Consider the following 24862-nt stretch of genomic DNA (forward strand, 5'->3'; position numbering starts at 1 on the left):
GCCAAACACGGATGAGACCATCTTGATGCTGTAAACAGAAACTGGATTCATCCGAAAAAATGACGTTTTGCCATTCGTGCACCCAGGTTCGTCGTTGAGTACACCATCGCAGGCACTCTTGTCTGTGATGCAGCATTAAGGGTAACCGCAGCCATGGTCTCGGAGCTGATAGTCCTTGCTGCTGCAAACGTCGTCGAACTGTTCGTGCATATGGTTGTTGTCTTGCAAACGTCCCTATCTCTTGACTCAGGGATCGAGACGTGACTGCACGATCCGTTACAGCCATGCAGATACGATTCCTGTCATCTCGACTGCTAGTGATACGAGGCCGTTGGGATCCAGCACGGCGTTCCGTATTACCCTCCCGAACCCACCGAGTCCATATTCTGCTAACAGTCATTCGATTTCGCCTAATGCGAGCAGCAATGACGCGATACGATAAACCACAATCGCGATAGGCTACAATTACAGTTACACTATGTCGGCGATTGCTGCGCAAATAAGTTCTCCAAGTACGCGTACACCACCATTACTCTACCACGCAAACATAGGGGTTACACTCGTCTGGTGTGAGATGTTCCCTGGGGGGCGGGGGGGGGGGGGGTCGAGGGGTGGTGGACAGGGGCCGAACCGCACAATAACCCTGGGTTTGGTGTGGGGCGGCGGAGGGGTGAAGTGGACTGAGGTAGTCGTCGTGGGGTTGTGGACCACTGCGGCTGCGGCGGGGACGGAGCCTCTCCGTCGTTTCTAGGTCCCTGGTTAACATACAATACAATACAATACAAGATCTACGTATTGGGAAATAGAGCGAGTAAGGCCGCGAGAATTGCTCGGATGACCTTGTTGGTAAGTGTGGTACCTCCCAGATTCAAAAGTCTGTATGGAATACCGATCCAGTTTTAACTTTTCAAAGCGTTTCACAAATCACTACTGTTCAAATTGAAGGATATCATTCGCGCTACACAGAGTACCTTGGAGGTTTCGAAGGGCTGGGCACAAGTGATACGAAGGTATCGTATTTTCCCCGTCCTTATTCCATTTACTGGTTTGATAGCCGGTCTGTCGAGAGTTTTAATTAATAGGCGGGCAGTTTTCAGAGTTGAAAACATGCAGTGAGAAGTCAGGAGCACTCACCGAGAATAAGGCTGAGGCCGTAGCCGAAGGGCACCTGGCACCAGGCGAGGCCCGTGTCGAACATGGCCTCCGTGGTCGCGTTGATGTAGCCGCCGCCCACGTACGTCGCTGCAACACGAGAACACCGCGTCACACATACAGTACATCTCAAGCTAGCGGCAGTGCTGCTCCACTTGCCAAGAATTCTAAGAGTTCATTGCCTCCAGGCATGGGCGTCCAAAATGTTCAAATGTGTGTGAGTTCTTAAGGGACCAAACTGCAGGGGTCATCGGTCCCTAGACTTACACACTACTTTAACTAACTTATGCTAAGAACAACACACACACCCATGCCCGAGAGAGGACTCGAACCTCCGGCGGGAGGGGCGGCGCAGTCAGTGACATGGCGCCTCTAACCACGCGGTCACTCCGCGTGGCCATTGGCGTCCGCAAAAACGTATCCAAGAAGGAGCGAAATTCTAATGTTACCCATTTTTATACACTGTTGGCGATTGGGTGAATTTGAGAACATGTCCCGCCCCAAGTAGGCTACGAATTTCGCCAGGAAGTGTATAAAAGTAACTGTATCAAAAAGGATTCATAATTATCCACTGACTACTTTTAGAACACATTAATTTCATAGCTAAACAGTATACATATTTCAATAGAGTATGCAATATATTCATATTATTAATCTGAAAATTGATTCAACATTCTAAAACTATATTATCATATAATTACATTCATAAGTAGAAAATTATTCACAAAAAAATATTAGATTTCATTAATGTTAAGCTGGTACTGAAGTCAAAAATCTAATTATAAAAACTTATAACGACTAATAAACTTGTATACCAACCAAAATAACCGACAAAGAAGCTCACGTTAGTGTTCCACAAAACAAAGAAACAGGAAGTAAATTTTAAATAACACTTATTCAACTGTGATGAAGTCTATAACACTTCGTTTGCTTTCGAAACTTCAGAACCTATCACGTTAACGAATTTATCGTATTACTTCCATGCTTTCTATTTTTAATATTAACTAACATGACTAAAGTTGAATAAAATATATTTTGAAATTTCCAATTTTTTGGGGATGGTTGGGGCCAGCATTCTACTAGATAAGGTCCAAACCGCCATCAAACTGGCCGTTAGAACCGCCATTTAACAGTCTAGGCCTGCACCAAGGCAGTCCTCGTCTCTTGCGTTTATCACATTATGGTACACTCGACCGACTGACTGCAGAATTCGTAGTTTTGTGAATGCATATGGGGCTGTGTTGCACACCCTAGAGCTTGAGAAAGTCGCAATTCCTGGAGCGGACATCTTTTCCACCTTGAAATTTCAATCTTGTTTTCCTCCTTTATTTAGCATAAAATGGTTTTTTTTATTTTTTATTTTTTTATTTTTAGATTGGTGTATTTAGCTCCCAAATTAAGTATCAGTGTGCACAAATACAGTATAGCATGCTCGCGTTCTTCAGAGTCAACAGTAACAGCTGGGCTCTAAGAGTGAATGTCTGTTCAACAAATCATCCTGGATCTTTTCGTCCATAGAACCTGCAGTTCGATAAGGGCTGCATGAAGAAGTGACAGAGAAAAGATTGAGGACACCATTTCGGCCCTGTTATGAAAACTTTCGGATTCAGCTTGTAGAACAGCGCAGAAAATACTACCAGATCTAATTTCCCCTGAACAGCGTGACAACCAAAAACACTACATTGACTGATAAAGTAACAGAGTTCCCTGTAGGCTGTTGAGTGTTAAACCTGCAATTCAGTAGAGTCACTGCTAGAAATGTGTGAGAGTTCTGTAATGAATAAAAAGTCTGTACCCAGATTCAAGAAGGGGACAAAGGCACCCTATGGCCCTCAACATACCCCCTCCGGGCCACACCCCCCTCACGCCCATCCCCACCCCCTTGCATACGCCTATGCCTCCAGGTCCTGCAATATGACGGCAATAATTTATTGTTACTTGGTACGGAAAATGCGCATCTGTCGATTCCCGCCATACAGCACGATTACTCGTGTATCTTCCGAACAATATTTGCACCATCAGGGACTTACTTCTCAGCCTGTGTGGTGTGGAAATTTCAGAAAGGCTGGCGTCAACATTTTTTAGTTTTTGACAACTGTGTATAAGCTGTTCATAAGCAACAAAGGAAGAATATGTTGCTACAGCTAATGAATTAATTAATCCATTAACTACTGAGAGATTTTTCATCCTTTTAATTTACTCATGGGAGATGTTGGTAGCTTGAGTAGTGCAATTGCGACCACGTGTTTCTTGACTGCACATTGCTTTGTTTAGAAATTATTGTAATCCTTATTAATTTATTTAATTTCTAGTAGGTCACTATCAGACTAGGGTATTCAACTGTTTTAGGTTTAATGCTGATATTTTCCCAGTAATTATGAGTTCCGAGATCATGTGTTAAATGTGGACACGGACATTTTCTTGAACTCGTTTGTTAATTTTTCAATGTGTGTGTAGTGCTTCTAGTCAGTTCGCACGTAACGTTCTCATTGTACTCAATTGGATAGCAAGATTTTTTTAGCTAACTTCTATTAGACTCACAATTTGTGTACCATACCTTTTCTGTTCAAGGTTACCATCATCATTATAACCATCAACATCATCAGTCACTTTTCATTCACTTCCAGATTACGTCCTACTGTCACCAGCTACACACACACACACACACACACACATACACAGATTTGCTGCTCGTGCGTGTTTCGTAATGCTATCTACCTAATTTACACCAGGTCGATGTCTTCGTTTTACGTCTAGTAAAGAAAGTGCGGGGTCCATCTACTATACTTTCGCCAGGCATCTCCGTTTCATTTTCATCACGGTCACCTCTACGTCTTCCACTCCATTCTTTTCCCTGGTACATTTCTCTTCCTTGTCTCTCCCAGTAACTCCCAACATGCACTCTCCATTTCGCACGGAATAACCTTCATCTTTTGATGGTTTTGATATTAATATTCCATGTTACACTCCGTAAGCCAAAACTCATAAACACTCTGACTGTAAACTTTAGTTTGCATGAAAATGGCGATGTTAATATTAGTAACCTATATGATTTACTACACTCCTGGAAATTGAAATAAGAACACCGTGAATTCATTGTCCCAGGAAGGGGAAACTTTATTGACACATTCCTGGGGTCAGATACATCACATCATCACACTGACAGAACCACAGGCACATAGACTCAGGCAACAGAGCATGCACAATGTCGGCACTAGTACAGTGTATATCCACCTTTCGCAGCAATGCAGGCTGCTATTCTCCCATGGAGACGATCGTAGAGATGCTGGATGTAGTCCTGTGGAACGGCTTGCCATGCCATTTCCACCTGGCGCCTCAGTTGGACCAGCGTTCGTGCTGGACGTGCAGACCGCGTGAGACGACGCTTCATCCAGTCCCAAACATGCTCAATGGGGGACAGATCCGGAGATCTTGCTGGCCAGGGTAGTTGACTTACACCTTCTAGAGCACGTTGGGTGGCACGGGATACATGCGGACGTGCATTGTCCTGTTGGAACAGCAAGTTCCCTTGCCGGTCTAGGAATGGTAGAACGATGGGTTCGATGACGGTTTGGATGTACCGTGCACTATTCAGTGTCCCCTCGACGATCACCAGTGGTGTACGGCCAGTGTAGGAGATCGCTCCCCACACCATGATGCCGGGTGTTGGCCCTGTGTGCCTCGGTCGTATGCAGTCCTGATTGTGGCGCTCACCTGCACGGCGCCAAACACGCATACGACCATCATTGGCACCAAGGCAGAAGCGACTCTCATCGCTGAAGACGACACGTCTCCATTCGTCCCTCCATTCACGCCTGTCGCGACACCACTGGAGGCGGGCTGCACGATGTTGGGGCGTGAGCGGAAGACGGCCTAACGTTGTGCGGGACCGTAGCCCAGCTTCATGGAGACGGTTGCGAATGGTCCTCGCCGATACCCCAGGAGCAACAGTGTCCCTAATTTGCTGGGAAGTGGCGGTGCGGTCCCCTACGGCACTGCGTAGGATCCTACGGTCTTGGCGTGCATCCGTGCGTCGCTGCGGTCCGGTCCCAGGTCGACGGGCACGTGCATCTTCCGCCGACCACTGGCGACAACATCGATGTACTGTGGAGACCTCACGCCCCACGTGTTGAGCAATTCGGCGGTACGTCCACCCGGCCTCCCGCATGCCCACTATACGCCCTCGCTCAAAGTCCGTCAACTGCACATACGGTTCACGTCCACGCTGTCGCGGCATGCTACCAGTGTTAAAGACTGCGATGGAGCTCCGTATGCCACGGCAAACTGGCTGACACTGACGGCGGCGGTGCACAAATGCTGCGCAGCTAGCGCCATTCGACGGCCAACACCGCGGTTCCTGGTGTGTCCGCTGTGCCGTGCGTGTGATCATTGCTTGTACAGCCTTCTCGCAGTGTCCGGAGCAAGTATGGTGGGTCTGACACACCGGTGTCAATGTGTTCTTTTTTCCATTTCCAGGAGTGTATAAGCTCTACATTTTACTTTATACTTCTTCACTTTTTGTCTCCTGTCCATGCAGTCATTGTTTACAAATACCTTACATACAGAGCTCACCTACTGCCTTAGTGACTTTACTGTTAATTTGTTGTATTTTAATCACATAGGCTATGTTACAACACCATATTGTAAATATTACTGATGAAACCGGGGTTTTGGCCACGGTTACAGCGGCCTTCTGACTAGACCCAGAAAACTCTGACGTTAACGTGTTCCACTTTCTTTTCAGAACACAGGTTACGTACGATTTATATATTTCTGTATTTGCTTTTCATGACTGCTTTCAATCTTTCTCTCACATTCGGTGCTGAATTTTATCCGATGTACAGGCAAATAGCGCAGTGTCATACAGCCGGAAATTAACGCCTACTATTTTTATTTCTTCATTCGCTTTTTACCCGGGGCGTCGCCCGTGTACGCGTATATCACATGTTACAGACATCTCATCCTCCCACTGCTCTCTGTCTACTTCCTCCTCCCCCTCCCTCTATCCGTCTCCTCTTTCTCCCTTTGTCGAACCATCTCTTCCCTCCATTCTGTTAGTCTCCTCCCCTTAACTCCCTCTTTTCATCTCCACTTCCCCCATTTCTCTATCTACTTCTTCCTCCCCCTCACTCTGTCCCCTTCCTCCTTGACTCTGTCGCCTCCTCTTACCCCTCCTCTCTCCACCTCATCCTTCCCGGTTCTCACCTACACAGTGTTTATTTCCAGATAGTAAGTAATATGTGTACCCAGTTCGGTTGAAATCGATCCAGGGATTAGGAGATGTGCAACGCACATATATACATCTAATTTTTATATACGGGATGTCTCACAAAAGTTGCGATCAACTTTAAGGGGAGGTGGGGGTACATCATAAGTATTGAGAGTTGCATACCAACCTAAGGCCACAAACACCGTTGTATGCCGCAAGCTGGCACTGTACGCAAGAGTACTTGAGGGGAACGGGAGGATTTCCCATTTGAGCGCTAGCTAGCATACGAAGAGCATCGAACAGTATACGAAAAGTGAGCTTGCAGACATGCACTTACTGTATGGAATAGCTGAGTGCTACGGATGAGCCGCTCGCCGCATTTATCCAGAACGCTTCCCAGACGGACATAAACCAAACCAGAGTTTGTCTGCTCATCGGCGTCGGAACTGGTGAGAGTATGGGTCATTAAGAAGTGGCAGGGCTACTGAGCGCAGGCTACAATCGGCACGCTCGGTCGTTAGGGAAGAAAGTGATGGGTTCCATGGAGACTTATCAAGGTACTAGTACATTATGTGATCAAAAATATCCGGACATCCCCAAAAACAAGGTGCAATGTGCTGCCACCTACTGCCAAGTACACCATATCAGCGACCTCGGTAGTCATTAGACATCGTGAGAGAGCAGAATGGGGCGCTCCGCGGAACTCACGGACTTCGCACGTGGTCAGGTGATTGGGTGTCACTTATGTCACACGTGTGTACGTGAGATTTCCACACTCCTAAATATCTCTAGGTTCCCTGTTTCCGTTGTGATAGTGAAGTGGAAACGTGAAGGGACACGTACAGCACAAAAACGTACGGTAGACAATGTTGCTATCCGATGGCAGGGTGTGGGTATGGCGAATGCCCAGTGAACGTCATCTGCCAGTGTGTGTAGTGCCAACAATAAAATTCGGAGGCGGTGGTGTTACGGTGTGGTAGTATTTTTCATGGAGGGGGCTTGCACCCCTTGTTGTTTCGCGTGCCATCATCACTGCACAAGCCTATATTGATGTTTTAAGCACCTTCTTGCTTCCACTGTTGAAGAGAAATTCGGGGCTGGCGATTGCATCTTTCGACACTGTCGAGCACCTGTTCAAAATGCACGGCCTGTGGCGGAGAGGTTACACGACAATAACATCCCTGAAATGGACTGGCCTGCACAGAGTCCTGACCTGAATCCTATAGAGCACCTTTGGGATGTTTTGGAACGCCGACTTCGTGCCAGGCCTCACCGACCGACATCGATACCTCTCGTCAGTGCAGCACTCTATCAAGAGTGGCCTGTCATTCCCCAAGAAACCTTCCAGCAACTGATCGAACGTATGCCTGCGAGACTGAAACCTGTTATCAAGGCTATGCATGGGCCAACACCATATTGAATTCCAGCATTACCGATGGAGGGCGCCACGAACCTGTAAGTCGTTTTCAGCCAGGTGTGTGGATACCATTGATCACTTGGTGTAGATAAGGCTTACCGGCCAATGATATTCTTCCGTTCGGATGCACTCACATTGCTCAGACTCTTATGGGAATCTGTAGTCTGACTGCCGAGAGTTTATTTATTTATTTATCGTATCAAAGACATCACCATTTAACAAAAAAAATTATATTACAATGCAAGAGAAGCAGTTATAATACAATAATACATGGTTATAAGGTAAATTAACTACAATAATACAGAAAAGTATGTAACATATAATGATAAGCGCTAAGGATGCGAAACAGAGCGATTTTCATATCCCACGTGAAGCCCAATACACTGCAGCTTGAATAGCCTTGTCATTTGCTTCAAATAGGTCTTGAGTCGAACACGGGTTGTTTAGTTTCCTGCAGACCAGTAGATGTTGTGGGTCTTGCTGTTCTCCACACTCGCAGGGCTCGTCTGCACTGATGTAGCCCCATTTTTCCAAGTATGCTCTGCATCTTGATACGCCTGTTCGTAGTCTATTCAGGGCTTTCCAGGTCGTATATGGGAGTTCAGATCCAGCTGTGGGTTCTTCCCTGGGGCTATTCCCTGGTCTTCCTGGGTCCACATTGTACCACAGCTCTTCTCGTCGTGCTCTAGGCGATAAAAGAATTGCTTCAGTTGTTCGTAGGAAACTCTTCCTTGATTTAAGTCGGCGAGGTTGAAGATTGTATCCGAACATTGGATGCCTGGGATCTGTCTCCTGTTTATGTTTCTCGATTTCTGCGGCAGTCCTTCTTCTGATGTCTGGCGGGGCTATGCCCATGAGGTGGTACAGCTGCTTTGTGGGAGTTGGGCGGAGGCATCATGTCACGATGCGTCCAGTCTCATTCAGTGCTATATTTACTTGTTCAGCGTGGGTGGAATTTTGCCAAACGGGTGCCGAGTACTCCGCAGTGGAGAAACATAAAGCTAAAGCTGACGTTCGGAGAACTGTAGGTTGCGCTCCCCATCTGCTATTTGTTAGCTTGCGAATGATGTTGTTCCTGGCACTCACTTTCATCTTTGTGGACAAACAGTGTTCCTTGTAGGTGAGAGCACGGTCAAGTTTAATCCCAAGATATTTTGGTGTGTCGCAGTGAGATAGATGTTGTCCCTTCCAGCTTATGTTGAGTTTCCTCCTTGCTTCCTTATTACGTAGGTCAAAAGCACAGACCTGGGTTTTTGCTGGGTTTGGCTTGAGGTGGTTATTATCATAATAGTCACCCAGCTTTTCAATCGCTATAGTTAATTTACTTTCTACCTCTTCAAAGGTTTTTCCCTGGGTGGCAACGACTGTATCGTCTGCATAGATGAAGGAGCGAGCGTCCATGCTGATCGGTTGGTCATTGGTATAAATATTATACAGCAATGGGGCGAGGACGCTACCTTGAGGTAGGCCGTTTTTCTGAGTCCGCCATCGGCTCTTCTTCGACTGCAGCGTGACAAAATACTGCCGAGAGTAACGAGTATGTAGGCACGGTCACTACACATGTAGTACGTGGGCAGTGTGTTGGAAGTGTGAGTCTCACGGGGAGCATGCCAGAGATAAGTCCCTGCAGCCGCATTATCCTCTGTGTCCTCGATGGCTCAGTCGGATAGAGTGTCTGCCATGTAAGCAGGAGATCCCGGGCTCGAGTCCTGGTCGGGGCACACATTTTCAACTGTCCTCTTTGATATTTATCAACGCCTGTAAGCAGTTAATGGTCTGGATTTATTTCTAATTTCGTGAAAAGACTAGCGTTGGGTTCCCTGAGTTACCGTTTCTGTAGCATATCGTGTCACTAGCAGGAAATCGAAATGGATAATGAATGAACCAGAGGCTATTGTAGAATGTCCCTTCCTGACAAATGACAAGGAAATAGCAAAGATTTGGTTCAAATGGCTCTGAGCACTATGGGACTTAACATCTCAGGTCATCAGTCCCCTAGAACTTAGAACTACTTAAACTTAACTAACCTAAGGACATCACACACATCCATGACCGATGCAGGATTCGAACCTGCGACCGTAGCGGTCGCGCGGTTCCAGACTGAAGCGCCTAGAACCGTTCGGCCACTCCGGCCGGCAGCAAAGATTTGTTACAATGGCTAGGCCACTAAAGGAGTTAAGGCGAAAGTGTTGGTAGTTCGAGTGGGGTAAATGTCAACAAGCAACATTCGAGGGTTTAAATGAGGCCCTGCTAGGCGCCTCTCTCTTGGCAATACCGGACTTCATAAGGAATTCATCGTGCGAACCGACTCGTCGATGGTCAGTGTAGTGGCTTTATTACTTCAAGAGTATCCATAGGGGTGAATGCTAGTTTCGTATGCTTCTAGAGGACAAATATCGCTGGAGATGTTGTACTCTGTTTACGAACTTCACTACTGGTGATTATGTTCGCCTTGGAAAAATTCAGAGACGATCTGGAACATAAACCCATTCAGTTATAGACAGACGGTCAGCTTTTGACAACTGAGTTGGGTGCTGGCGCAGTCGAGGTAAGCAAGCCGCATCGCCAGGGGCGTTACTCGATTTTCGGGTTTTCAGTTTCAGGTCATACATAAAAAAGGGACTGGCAATGTTACTGAGAAGGCTGAGTCGCGTGTTTCAAGGGGACTCTGAAGAGACTGAGTTCACTAGGCCGGACCAGGATAGTAAGATACAGAAAGAGAATCAATTTTGGGGTAATTTCCCAGCGTTGTTTATGGACCTCGCGATGTATCAGGATGACGATGAGTCCTTCAGGGCAATCAAACAGAAAATAGAAGAGGGGAAGTGATTAGGCCGTACTCTGTGAGAAATGGCATCCCTTACTGCAATACTGGGGATAGTAGTCGCCCTTGCACAGTGGTGCCTGCGCACATTGTACCTATATTATTCACTTGTTATCACGAGCGTCCAGTGGGAGCAACTTGGGTGTTTTTAAAACAACCTCCAACATTCATATGGAAGGTGTGGGCAGAGATATTACGGCATTACGACATGGTGCAAAACTTCTTCTATTAGTAACCCCCCCTCCATAGGATACTAAACACGGTACACTGGCTCTAAAATCTCTAAAAACTCCAATGCAGAAATTGTATATCGATTTTGTGGATCCATTCCCAGGCCGCAGGCAGGAAACGAGTACGCTCTGGTGCGCAGCGTTGTTTTGGTGAGTAGTTGGTGATGGGAGTGCTTGCAGATCTTAATTTAGATTTAGTTCAGTGCTTGCGTAAATAAGCGCTAATTAAGCCAGAGAGTTGTCGTCTTAATACTTGCTTTTCTAAGTGGTTATCTGTGGAAGCCGTTTTCATTTGTCCCTTTGGTGTCTACGGTGTGGTCGATAGCCATATATAGTTGCTATTGCTGCTGTTGGCCCAATTTTCTTTACTACGGCAAAAAGTAATTTAAATTTTGCTATGTTATGCTGAAGGAATTTTATTTTCTGCCGGCCTCGGTGGCCATGCGGTTCTAGGCGCTGTAGTCCGGAACCGCGCGACTGCTACGGTCGCAGGTTCGAATCCTGCCTCGGGCATGAATGTGTGTGATGTCCTTAGTTTAGTTAGGTTTAAGTAGTTCTCAGTTCTAGGGGATTGATGACCTCAGATGTTAAGTCCCATAATGATCAGAGCCATTTGAACCATTTTATTTTCTTATCCTCTTGTTTCAAGCCCTACCTCCATAACGATAATTGGGCTGCAGATCAGTTAAATATGAATTGTCAGTTGTCAAGAAGGATGTATCATGTTTGTAAAATTGAGCCCCCGCCTGCATAACCTCCAGCCAAAATCCACCCCTCCCAAATTCTACCCTACAAGGATTAAATGCACAATGTAGCACGTTTCAGTTGGGTTGTACTTATCAGACTGGCATCCAGCTAATTAATCAATTGGACTCTTTAAAGTATAAACTAACCGCATAACTATTAGTAATTTACATGTGGTCTTCAACCCGGAGACTGGTTTGATGTAGCTCTCCATGCTAGTCTGTCCAGAGAGTTTCTTCATCTCTGCATAACTACTGCAAGCTATGTTGAGTTTATTATACTCAAGCCTAGGATTCCCTCTAGACGTTTTCCGACCCCCCTCCCCCCACCCCACCCCATCTCTCCGCCTTTCAACTTTCCCCTTATTAACAACCTGACCACTTCTTTCTGCTTCAGGATATGTCTTATCAACCGATCTCTAGTCAATGTGAGCCTTAACTCACAACTCGGTTCAATATCTCTTTGTTAGTTATTCGTCCTACCCACCTGATCTTCAGAATTCTTCTATAGTATCACAGTTTCAAAAGCTTCTGTTCCCTTCTTGTCTCAACTAACTGTCGTCTACTTTTCATTTCTGGATAAGGCTACAATCCAGACAAATACTCTGATAAGACTTCCTGGGAAATTTGTGTTAGATGCTATCATACTCATTTCTCCTTTTGAAAAATCCTCTGATTAAATTTTTTGTTGTTAAAGATCGAATAATGTAGCAGCCTAAACTTTTATTTTAATGACCGTTACCTACAAGATAAGAGCTGATCGTTTTCAACTACTATGGCGGCCGTTTTCATTCGGATTTTAGCTGCTAATAATACTATATTCTTTGAACAGAGGTATTTGCAAGAATCAAGGTCACATAAGTATGCAGTAAGTAAAACAACATATTCTCGTCAAACGGAATAGGAGACAGTCACTACCTTTTTCGCACACATATTTTCACGTCTCAGTTCACACACGTAGACATATTGTCACACGATGTTGTAATAAGTTAGCCTCACTAGAATCCATTGGACAGCGCGGTAGACGCGAACGCATGATATCAGCACTCCATGACTTTATGAGCAATTTTGATGATGATAATGATGATTGGTTTGTGGGGCACTGAACTGCACGGTCATCAGCGCCCGTGCAAAGTCCCAGATTTTGCGCATTCCAATTTTTTATGCAGTCGAATCTAGCCACTATCATGAATGATGATGAAATGATGAGGACAACACAAACACCCAGTCCGCGGGCAGAGAAAAATTTCCAGCCCAACCGGGAATCGAACCCGGGACCCCATGATCCAGAGACAGCAACGCTAACCACTTTTTTTTCGGTATAGTTCGTTGCGTTTGGTCTGGGCGGACGTCACAAGACATCCGTTCAAGTTGATCTTTGATTTCTTGACACAGTTTTTTTTATTACAGAGAGCACGCATCCCTCTGACCGAAAACGCTGAGCTACCCTAGCCGGCTACCACTGCCGGCCGCGGTGGCCGTGCGGTTCTGGCGCTGCAGTCCGGAACCGCGGGACTGCTACGGTCGCGGGTTCGAGTCCTGCCTCGGGCTTGGGTGTGTGTGGTGTTCTTGGGTTGGTTAGGTTTAAGTAGTTTTAAGTTCTAGGGGACTTATGACCTAAGATGTTGAGTCCCATAGTGCTCAGAGCCATTTGAACCGGCTACCACCAAACCACGAGCTGCGGACTGAGCAGTTTTGGTAAAACAGATACTTTGTCACTATCTGGTATAATTCTTATTGTTTGCTGAGGACCAGCCGACGACACTGTGCATACTCTTAGACGGTAACGATACTTGAATCACGCTACGCCATTGCAACAACCACACTGATACTCACTGTCGGCTCAGCTGCATCTGAACAATATCGCTCAGTAGGCGCAGTCAGTGCTGGACAATAGATCCTTCACCTACCCGCGACCTCTGCAAGCAACACACCCTCATTTCTGAGTAAGGGACCATAGATCCCTCGCAGCTCCCAGTCTGCCGTTTATATCGTCTCTACCTCAGACATCGTCAGTTTCCTTCCTGCACAAATACTAACATATTTCGCAACTTTTAGTCACAGGTGGCTATAATTAAAGCGCAGCTTCTCATGGGGTTCAGTGCAGGGTGTAATTATCGTATGGCATCGAAACTTGATAGATATGCTAATGGGTTAATGCAAAGCCGATTTACGTTGGAAACAAAAATAGTTCCACTTTTGGCCACCAGCTGCATATCTGGCGCTGTGCAGCATCTCATCGACGTCTCTAGTGCTCATATTGAACAAGCTGTATTAGCGACAGTTAATAATAAAATCAATATCATTTCTTTCGCAGTTTTGTGCCCACGTCCGTTAAAAATGGAACATTTCTACATATCTTTCGCATATTCACAGCGCCATATTTTCACCTGGTGCTCTCAGTTGGAACAATTTTTTTTCCAGTTTAAATCGGTTCCGCAGTAACACATTAGAATATTTATCAAGTTTCGATGCCATAAGATAATTACAGCCCACACAGGACCTCTGTTAGTAACTGTACTTCAATTATTACCACCCGGTATCTCATTTCCTACCCTAATTCTCTCAGCAACAGCTGACTTCATATTACACAACTCCAGTACCTCTATTTTACGTCTGTTGATGTAATAACCTCTTTTCAAGACCCTATCCATCCTGCTAAACTGAACTTCCAGGTCTTTTCCTGTCTCGGACTGAATAAAAATGTAATCGCCAAAACGAAAAGTTTTCATTTGTTCGCTCTCCGAATCCCTATTTGAATTGTTGTACTTCTTGTTCACAGTACAATGTGAGTAACAGCCCTCAGTCCCTTATCATCCGCTGTCTGTCAACTCTTATAACCAAGGGCGAGGCGTGCTAGTAATTGCTCTAATTGCCGGTTACAGTTACAGGTAACATACATCTTTTATGTTTAAACATTCTCGATATACATTTTTTCTGGTTCAAATGGCTCTGAGCACTATCGGACTTAACTTCTGAGGTCATCAGTCCCCTAGAACTTAGAACTACGTAAACCTAACTAACCTAAGGACATCACACACATCCATGCCCGAGGCAGGATTCGAACCTGCGACCGTAGCGGTCGCGTGGTTCCAGACTGTAGCGCCTAGAACCGCTCGGCCGCATCGGCCGGCTACATTTTTTCTACAATTTTTAATTCCGGGCATACTGCATACTTCCCGAATGCTATAAATAAGGGAACATAATTTAAAGTTTCATAGTGTTTTAGATCATATTATTATTTATTATTTATAATTTTAGTGAACGAGTCTATTTTTAATGATTTTAAATTAGTTTCTGCTGTAAGTGTTAAGTTCCACTATCCTTTGAAGAAAACCGACCAGTTTAAGACTTAGATAAAGGAATTTCACGGTAAATTTAAAGAAGTGTGGTCTAAAACTTAACCAGGAGAAAGCATTACTGAGTCTCCAAGAAAGAATCAATAGGAATCCGTGACTTCAAAATGGTTCAAATGGCTCTAGGCACTATGGGACTTAACATCTGAGGTCATCAGTCCCCTAGACTTAGAACTACTTACACCTAGCTAACGTAAGGACATCACACACATCCACGCCCGAGGCAGGATTCGAACCTGCGACCGTAGCAGCAGCGCGGTTCCGGACTGAAGCGCCTAGAACCCCACGGGCCACAGTCGCCGGCAAGCCGTGACTGACGAACATCGTACCGTGATTTGTTTTGCGAAATTGTTGATACTGTCTCGCGTACGTTAACTGACAGATAGGCTGACTTGGATAATTTATAGTTCCTTTTACTTATGAATTATGAAAAATATAGCCAATATACAGATGACTTCCCTGAGGCTGCATTTAATTCCTTGAAGGTATCCTACGGTGTACATTTTGATATCCCTCGACTAATGATGGAACTATCTATAATATTTCTTCATACGAATTCCAGAAGCAGCCAGTATTTAGACAGAGTCAATATCTCACCTTGTGCGGTCTCAGAGAAGCAGTACCCGAAGCATAAAAACTAATGAAATTAATTGTAACCATTCGAGCAACCAGTGCTTTGACAGAAAGATCATTTTCGGCGTTGAAGAGAGTCAAAACTTGACTTCGAAATACACAGTCGCAAACTAGACTTTCTCACCCTGTTTTGCTGTCCATTGAAAAATGACTCCTCAAGTCCATGAAACAATAAGTGTTATTCTGCGCCTCCACACCGAAGGACCGCAGAATTTTCCTCATATATAAATAAAATTATGGGTACCAGAACTTTTAATATCATCCTTAGTCATGTAGGCACAAAACCAGGTATTTTTGAGTATCCAGTATCTCTCAGTAGGTCTAATCTTTACGAGGTTGTACTTTGTACTTTAATAGACGGCATACGACATTGTTCATTGTAATACTAGGGCGTATGCGACACTATAACAGACAATCGTAAACAATAACATTTTAATAATAATAATGACAATAATCATTACAAAAGCGACAGTGCTACTTTTGATATTTTTAAAAGCGATTACAGTTACGAATATCTCAAGCCTCGCCACTGCTTATAACTACAGTCTAGTTTCGGTACAAGTTGTAGACAACTTTTCACTGCCTGTAATATATTCCTACTGGCTCGAGAATTTCGAAGAACGTATTCCACTGAGCATCGCCTAAAGCGTTCCCTAAATCTAAAATGTTATGGCGTAGGTTTGTTTTTCTTCAGTCCATCTTCTAAGATATACTGGGTGATCAAAAACTCAGTATAAATTTGAAAACTGAATATGGCTAAATGGTTCAAATGGCTCTGAGCACTATGGGACTCAACTGCTGTGGTCATAAGTCCCCTAGAACTTAGAACTACTTAAACCTAACTAACCTAAGGACAGCACACAACACCCAGCCATCACGAGGCAGAGAAAATCTCTGACCCCGCCGGGAATCGAACCCGGGAACCCGGGCGTGGGAAGCGAGAACGCTACCGCACGACCACGAGATGCGGAAAACTGAATAAATCAGGGAATAATGTAGATAGAGAGGTACTAATTGACACACATGCTTGGAATGACATGGGGTTTTATTAGAACCAGAAAAATACAAAAGTTCAAAAAATGTCCAACAGATGGCGCTTCATCTGATCAGAATAGCAATAATTAGCATAAGAAAGTAAGACAAAGCAAAGATGATGTTCTTTAGAGGAAATGCTCAATATGTCCAGCATCATTCCTCAACAATAGCTGTAGTCGAGGAATAATGTTGTGAACAGCACTGGAAAGCATGTCCGGAGTTATGGCGCGGCATTGGCATCGGATGTTGTCTTTCAGCATCCCTAGACATGTCGGTCGATCACTATACACTTGCGACTTCAGGTAACCCTAAAGCCAATAATCGCACGGGCTGAGGTCTGGGGACCTGGGAGGCCAAGAATGACGAAAGTGGCGGCTGAGCACACGATCATCACCAAACGACGCGCGCAAGAGATTTTTCAAACGTCTATCAATATGGGGTGTATTTCTTTTTGTTCTAATAAAACCCCATGTCATTCCAAGCATGTGTGTCAATTTTTACCTCTCTATCAACATTATTCCGTGGTTTATTAAGTTTTCAAATTTATACTGACTCTTTGATCACCCGGTATACTGTCCCGCATGTTGCTACATATCTCAGGAACCCAACAAATTTTCCATTCTTCTGTAAATACTTTTTGTCAGTATTTTTCAACCACGACTTATTAAAGTGACTCAAACTAACTTTTCTAAAAGTTATCCGTATACAAGGTTATTCTTAAGTACGTCCAAGATTTCAGGAAAGGACTGCACAAAAATACAAGACACATAGAAAAGCGACAGATATCAGTGCACAGAACATCTCTCCAAGTTTCGATTCATAATATGCAATGTGGTATAGTCGCAGAACACACCACCATTGAAATGGGCGTATGCCATTGTTGGCCGGGAGGCCCCATGCGGGCAAGTTCGGCCGCCGAGTGCAAGTCTTCTTATTCCAGTTGACGCCACATTGGGCGACTTGCGTGCCGGTGATGAGGATGAAATGATGATGAGGACAACACAACACTCAGTCCACGAGCGGAGAGAATCACCAACCAGGCCGGGAATCGAAACCGGGCCCGCTTGAATGGGAGGCAAGCACGTTACCACCCAGCTAAGCAGGCGGACACAACACCATGAGGTAGTCATGGCAGAACACTGCATATAACGGAGCAATGGGTGCGTCCTCTAAATTGCTAAATGTAATTTTTATCATTTCAGCAACGATTTCGTACCAGATATCAGGCACAAGCTTCAAATGTTCATACACTCCTGGAAATTGAAATAAGAACACCGTGAATTCATTGTCCCAGGAAGGGGAAACTTTATTGACACATTCCTGGGGTCAGATACATCACATGATCACACTGACAGAACCACAGGCACATAGACACAGGCAACAGAGCATGCACAATGTCGGCACTAGTACAGTGTATATCCACCTTTCGCAGCAATGCAGGCTGCTATTCTCCCATGGAGACGATCGTAGAGATGCTGGATGTAGTCCTGTGGAACGGCTTGCCATGCCATTTCCACCTGGCGCCTCAGTTGGACCAGCGTTCGTGCTGGACGTGCAGACCGCGTGAGACGACGCTTCATCCAGTCCCAAACATGCTCAATGGGGGACAGATCCGGAGATCTTGCTGGCCAGGGTAGTTGACTTACACCTTCTAGAGCACGTTGGGTGGCACGGGATACATGCGGACGTGCATTGTCCTGTTGGAACAGCAAGTTCCCTTGCCGGTCTAGGAATGGTAGAACGATGGGTTCGATGACGGTTTGGATGTACCGTGCACTATTCAGTGTCCCCTCGACGATCACCAGTGGTGTACGGCCAGTGTAGGAGATCGCTCCCCACACCATGATGCCGGGTGTTGGCCCTGTGTGCCTCGGTCGTATGCAGTCCTGATTGTAGCGCTCACCTGCACGGCGCCAAACACGTATACGACCATCATTGGCACCAAGGCAGAAGCGACTCTCATCGCTGAAGACGACACGTCTCCATTCGTCCCTCCATTCACGCCTGTCGCGACACCACTGGAGGCGGGCTGCACGATGTTGGGGCGTGAGCGGAAGACGGCCTAACGGTGTGCGGGACCGTAGCCCAGCTTCATGGAGACGGTTGCGAATGGTCCTCGCCGATACCCCAGGAGCAACAGTGTCCCTAATTTGCTGGGAAGTGGCGGTGCGGTCCCCTACGGCACTGCGTAGGATCCTACGGTCTTGGCGTGCATCCGTGCGTCGCTGCGGTCCGGTCCCAGGTCGACGGGCACGTGCACCTTCCGCCGACCACTGGCGACAACATCGATGTACTGTGGAGACCTCACGCCCCACGTGTTGAGCAATTCGGCGGTACGTCCACCCGGCCTCCCGCATGCCCACTATACGCCCTCGCTCAAAGTCCGTCAACTGCACATACGGTTCACGTCCACGCTGTCGCGGCATGCTACCAGTGTTAAAGACTGCGATGGAGCTCCGTATGCCACGGCAAACTGGCTGACACTGACGGCGGCGGTGCACAAATGCTGCGCAGCTAGCGCCATTCGACGGCCAACACCGCGGTTCCTGGTGTGTCCGCTGTGCCGTGCGTGTGATCATTGCCTGTACAGCCCTCTCGCAGTGTCCGGAGCAAGTATGGTGGGTCTGACACACCGGTGTCAATGTGTTCTTTTTTCCATTTCCAGGAGTGTATGTGTGTGACTTCCTATGGGACCAAACTGATGAGGTTATCAGTCCCTAGACTTACACACTACTTAAACTAATTTACTCTAAGGACAACACACACACACACCCATGCCCGAGGGAGGACTCGAACCTCCGGCGGGAGTGGCCGAACAAGCTTCAGCAGACAAAACAATTCATTTGCGGTACGACACATTCCGTAAGACCAGCTGCTTATGTGGTGCGAAGAGAACAGGCCGCCCATGACCATCAACAGAGAAGGTGAAATGGTACGAGAATCATTAGGCAGGTGCCTGAAGAAATCGACCTCCCGTGGCGGCAGAGAACCGCAGATGCCGCAGTCAACCGCATGGCGCAATCTCGCAAACATCTGAGTGTAAAACGATACCGCCTGCAGCTGTTACATACGCTCACTACTCGGGATAATGAGCTTCGTTCTCACGTTGCAATAACTTGCAGTGACTACTGGAAGAAGACCGTGTTTCATAAAAGTTGGTTTTCAGTGACGAAGCCCAGATTTATGTGCATGGAATGGTAAATCTTCATGTTTATGTGTCTGGAGCACAGAACGTCCACACGAGATTGTGGAAACCATTCGTGATTCACCAAAAGTTAACCTCTTTCGTGCAAAGTCCTCTGCAATAGTTTATAGGCCCTTCTTCTTTGTGGAGAAAATTATGGCTGGTTCGTTGACCTCAACAACATGTAGCAACAGCTTATGCCATTACAAAAAAAATGGTTCAAATGGCTCTGAGCACTATGGGACTCAACTGCTGTGGTCATAAGTCCCCTAGAACTTAGAACTACTTAAACCTAACTAACCTAAGGACAGCACACAACACCCAGCCATCACGAGGCAGAGAAAATCCCTGACCCCGCCGGGAATCGAACCCGGGAACCCGGGCGTGGGAAGCGAGAACGCTACCGCACGACCACGAGATGCGGGCTATGCCATTACAGAAAACACTGGACGTACGGTATCAAAGCCGAAACGAGCCCAGATAACGATGTTATCTCTAGGTAACTTTCGGTATCATGTTACATCTGAGGCAATTTGGCCTGTTATCTTCACGGCCATCCAGAAAACACCTGTCTTGCCCACGCACCAGAGGCAATTTTAGTAGGTTGGTGCACACGTTCGTAGCGTTTTTGGTTTGCGTGTTGGTATTCCGGTTGTTTTGTGCTTATTTATCGATTGTCAATTCTTATTTTTAGTCCACTGTTGGTGTCTGAGTTCATATCTTGTCATTTTGTTATCTGGAGATAGTGAGTGAAGCTGTGGACGCTAGACAATGAAGGGCCAAGTGGACAAATTGGAACATTTACGACACATTTTTTCTGTTTGAGTTCAATAGACTGGTGGCAGCAGCAGAGACAGCCAGAAACATTTGCGCCGTGTATAGTGATAATGCCGCTGGTCAGAGCACTGCAAGAAAATGATTTTCTCATTTTAAGGAAGACAGTTTTGACATTAGTGACTCTCCACGTTCAGGAAGACATTCGGGGTCTGATGAAGATCGTTTAAACTCATTAATCCACAATGATTCGTGTCAGTGTACTCGACAATTGGCAAATGTGATAAACTGTGATCATTCCTCCATCGTGCGACATTTACGTGCTGTGGAAAAGGTTCAAAAATCGGGTGTGTGGGTACCCCATGCTCTAATCCAAAATCGCAAAATCAACTGGTGACGATATATACGTGCTTACTCGTCATCAACTGGCTCATGAACAACACCGATGATTCCCATCCGTATCGTTATCGGTAATATGAAATAATGTAAAAAATTGTTCAGTCCAACTAAAGCAACATCTCCCCGTATAAATAGCTGCACGCAACCACGAAAGATAATGTTGTACATCTGGTGGAACAGCAACGGTGTGGTGTGTCACGAATTGCTTGTCCGACGTGTTACCATCACTGCCGACGTTTATTGTCAACAACTGAGACGTATTGCAGACGCAGTCCAAGAACAACGACCAGAAAGACTGTGTGAAGTGATGCTACTCCACGATAATACCGCCCACATTCCGCTAGACTAACGAGAAACACTATACAGGAGTTGGGATGGGAAGTCATTCCGCACCCACCATATTCATATGATCATATGCCATCAGATTTTCACTTCTCCCGTGTTCTATCGAACAAACCTTCAAGGGACTTCCTTTCTGGGTGAAAATGCCCAAAAGCAAGTACACTACTGGCCATTAAAATTGCTACACCAAGAAGAAATGCAGATGATAAACGGGCATTCATTGGACAAATATACTATACTAGAACTGACATGTGATTACATTTTCACGCAATTTGGGTGAATAGATCCTGAGAAATCAGTACCCAGAACAACCACCTCTGGCCGTAATAAGGGCCTTGATACGCCTGGGCATTGAGTCAAACAGAGCTTGGATGGCGTGTGTACAGCTGCCCATGCAGCTTCAATACGATACCACAGTTCACCAAGAGTAGTGACAGGCGTACTGTGTCGAGCCAGTTGCTCGGCCACCATTGACCAGACGTTTTCAGTTGGTGAGAGATCTGGAGAATGTGCTGGCCAGGGCAGCAGTCGAGTATTTTCTGTATCCGGAAAGGCCCGTACAGGACCTACAACATGCGGTCGTGCATTATCCTACTGAAATGTAGGGTTTCGCAGGGATCGAATGAAGGGTAGAGCCACGGATCGTAACACGTCCGAAATGTAACGCCCACTGTTCAAAGTGCCGTCAGTGCGAACAAGAGGTGACCGAGACGTGTAACCAATGGCACCCCATACCATCACGCCGTGTGATACGCCAGTATGGCTATGACGAATACACGCTTCCAATGTGCGTTCACCGTGATGTCACCAAACACGGATGCGACCATCATGATGCTGTAAACAGAACCTGGATTCATCCGAAGCAATTATGTTTTGCCATTTGTGCACCCAGGTTCGTCGTTGAGTACACCATCGCAGACGATCCTGTCTGTGATGCAGCGTCAACGGTAACCGCAGCCATGGTGTCCGAGCTGATAGTCCATGCTGCTGCAAACGTCGTCGAACTGTTCGTGCAGATGGTTGTTGTCTTGCAAACGTCCCCATCTGTTGACTCAGGGATCGAGACGTGGCTGCACGATCCGTTACAGCCATGCGGGTAAGATGCCTGTCATCTCGACTGCTAGTGATACGAGTCCGTTGGGATCCAGCACGGCGTTCCGTATTACCCTCCTGAACCCACTGATTCCATATTCTGCTAACAGTGATTGGATCTCGACCAACACGAGCAGCAATGTCGTGATACGACAAACCGCAATCGCGATAGGCTACAATCCGACCTTTATCAAAGTCGGAAATGTGATGGTACGCATTTTCCTCGTTAAAAGAGGCATCACAACAACGTTTCACCAGGCAACGCCGGTCAACTGCTGTCTGTGTATGAGAAATCGGTTGTAAACTTTCCTCATGTCAGAATGCTGTATGTGTCGCCTTCGGCGCCAACCTTGTGTGAATGCTCTGAAAAGCTAATCATTTGCATATCACAGCATCTTCTTGCTGTCGGTTAAATTTCGTGTCTGTAGCACGTCATCTTCGTAGTGTAGCAATTTTAATGGCCTGTAGTTTATTTCTACAGCCGTAGAATGGAAAAGTTACCCCAGCTTTGGCAGACTGTTGTAAATAGTGAATTAATATATATTAAAGATGACTAAAATCTCTGTTATGTGTACCTGTTGTCTTTACTAAACTTGTGGAGAAACGCTACGTACTTATGGACCACAGCAATATGTCGTACACGATGTAACCTGTTACCCCGCCCATTCATCTTAGGCTTTGCGTGACATGAAACTGTTGGGAAACCCTCTCTCTATCGTCCCCTTTCCCCATTGGCCAAAAAGAATCAAGCTCCCCTCCCCCTTTTGCTACTGGAGCGACTGCACACGCCTCGTCATTCAAGATCTGTGCACCTTAGTGAAAGGATGATCAGCAGCAGAGATATTCTACTTAAGGAATGGCGGCATATATTACCATAATTAACGAGGAAGACTCGTTGACGTTTCAGTGTGTGGCGGAATTACTAAATTTAAGACGCAAGTTACTTTAACATGACAATGTGTGACTGAATTGCCTCAGTTTAATAACATTATGGCATATTCTGCACAAATGGCGGAAAACATCAGTCCTCTAGGCGAACTGTGTGAAGCTTGTTATTATACTTAGAAATCGTAGCCAGTATCACAATAATTAACGGTCCAAAATGATTGCCTTCAAAGCCTCCTCGGGTTTGCTGTCTTATCCTTAAATCAAAGTGATTCAATATTTGGACGATCCAACTGTTCACCTTCTTCAGGAGAACGCTGCTGCTACTGAGTCCTGCTGGAAATTTGTACCAAGGCTGCAAATCGTCGTCCTGTATAGACCTCTGTAGTTTACACGGCACATGCGCCGCCTATCACAGTTACTGCTCTCCCAGAAGGGGCTGGTGGCGCCGCCCTTAGTAGAATACCAGTGGAAACGATATATCGCACTCAAAGACTATTTTCAAACACTCGGGCTGGCCACACCGAAGAACATTCTGTTTTCATGCGGGGTAGCACAGGATTCCACGTCCTACTAAGAGGAAAAACAGATTAACTTGCCAACCTAATTTCAGTTGCCTCTTCATGAACACTATTCCAAAAACCGGAAATGTCGACAACTATCACAGTCTCGCCAAATTCCATTCCATGTCCATTGTTTAAGCAATGTGCTGCTGCAACCGATTTTTCCACCTGGTGTAGCCTCGTATGGAATTTTATGTACGCCAGGCTTCCTAAGCTCCGTCATCTTTCACAGAGCTGAGTAGTGCCCTTATCTTGGACGGTGGACGGAACACACTTTTAATGTCTAAATTCCTTAAAATTCTTCCAATCTTAAACAATACGCCCCAGCATAAGAAATAAAGGCCACATATCTATGCTCCTCTTGGATGGTTAAAACTCTGTAGCCCAAAGAATCTGCTTCTCTGAGTGTTCTTTTCTCTCGAAAACAGCCATAAAATATGCTGGTTCTTGGGTTAAACTGTCCGAGTCGGAAATGGCACATATTCGACATTCCATAGTCCTAAAGGCCCCCTCGGTTACGGATGGCAACTCTTAGCATGCAGATACCAATCGGTTTGTGTCGGCTTTTGGTGAAAACTATGTCCCAGAATACCATCTTGTTTCTTCTAAACCACGACATCCACAAATGGAAGCCTCCCAAATGTCAAAATCCACGGTAAGTTTAATGTTGGGATGAAGAGAGTTGACGTGGTCCAAAAATCTGTTGAGAGCATCACGTCCATGAGGCCAGACGAAGAATGTAACATCTCATTTCCCCACAGGCCTAAAACGCGAATGGATAGATAAGCACCTTATTAAAAAGCTAACAAAAAATTTTGAGGTGGAGCCCAGCACGTAACAGCCTGCTTGCGACCTACCTGGTGTATTGAATGACTGCAGTGACATTCCCGCTTTCTGAAATATTGCGCCATATCCTCACTTCTCTTGAGAATCCCTGGCAGATAACTCGCGTCTGTGCTGCTGCAACGTACAGAGCAGAGAACGATGGAGAAAGCTCGCCCTGTGACCGTTAAAACCATACGGT

General features: G+C 45.9%; 1 protein-coding gene across 1 annotated transcript in view; it reads right to left on the reverse strand.

The window, feature by feature from the left end:
• Window positions 1-24862, reverse strand: part of LOC126235458 (high-affinity choline transporter 1-like) — a 402761-nt gene that overhangs the window by 239031 nt on the left and 138868 nt on the right. The window contains exon 3 of the mRNA XM_049944181.1: window positions 1135-1242. Coding sequence (XP_049800138.1) covers window positions 1135-1242 — 108 coding nt within the window. The remainder of the gene's footprint in view (window positions 1-1134; window positions 1243-24862) is intronic.

The sequence above is a fragment of the Schistocerca nitens genome, chromosome 2 (assembly GCF_023898315.1).
Source record: "Schistocerca nitens isolate TAMUIC-IGC-003100 chromosome 2, iqSchNite1.1, whole genome shotgun sequence".
Lineage (NCBI taxonomy): Eukaryota > Metazoa > Arthropoda > Insecta > Orthoptera > Acrididae > Schistocerca > Schistocerca nitens.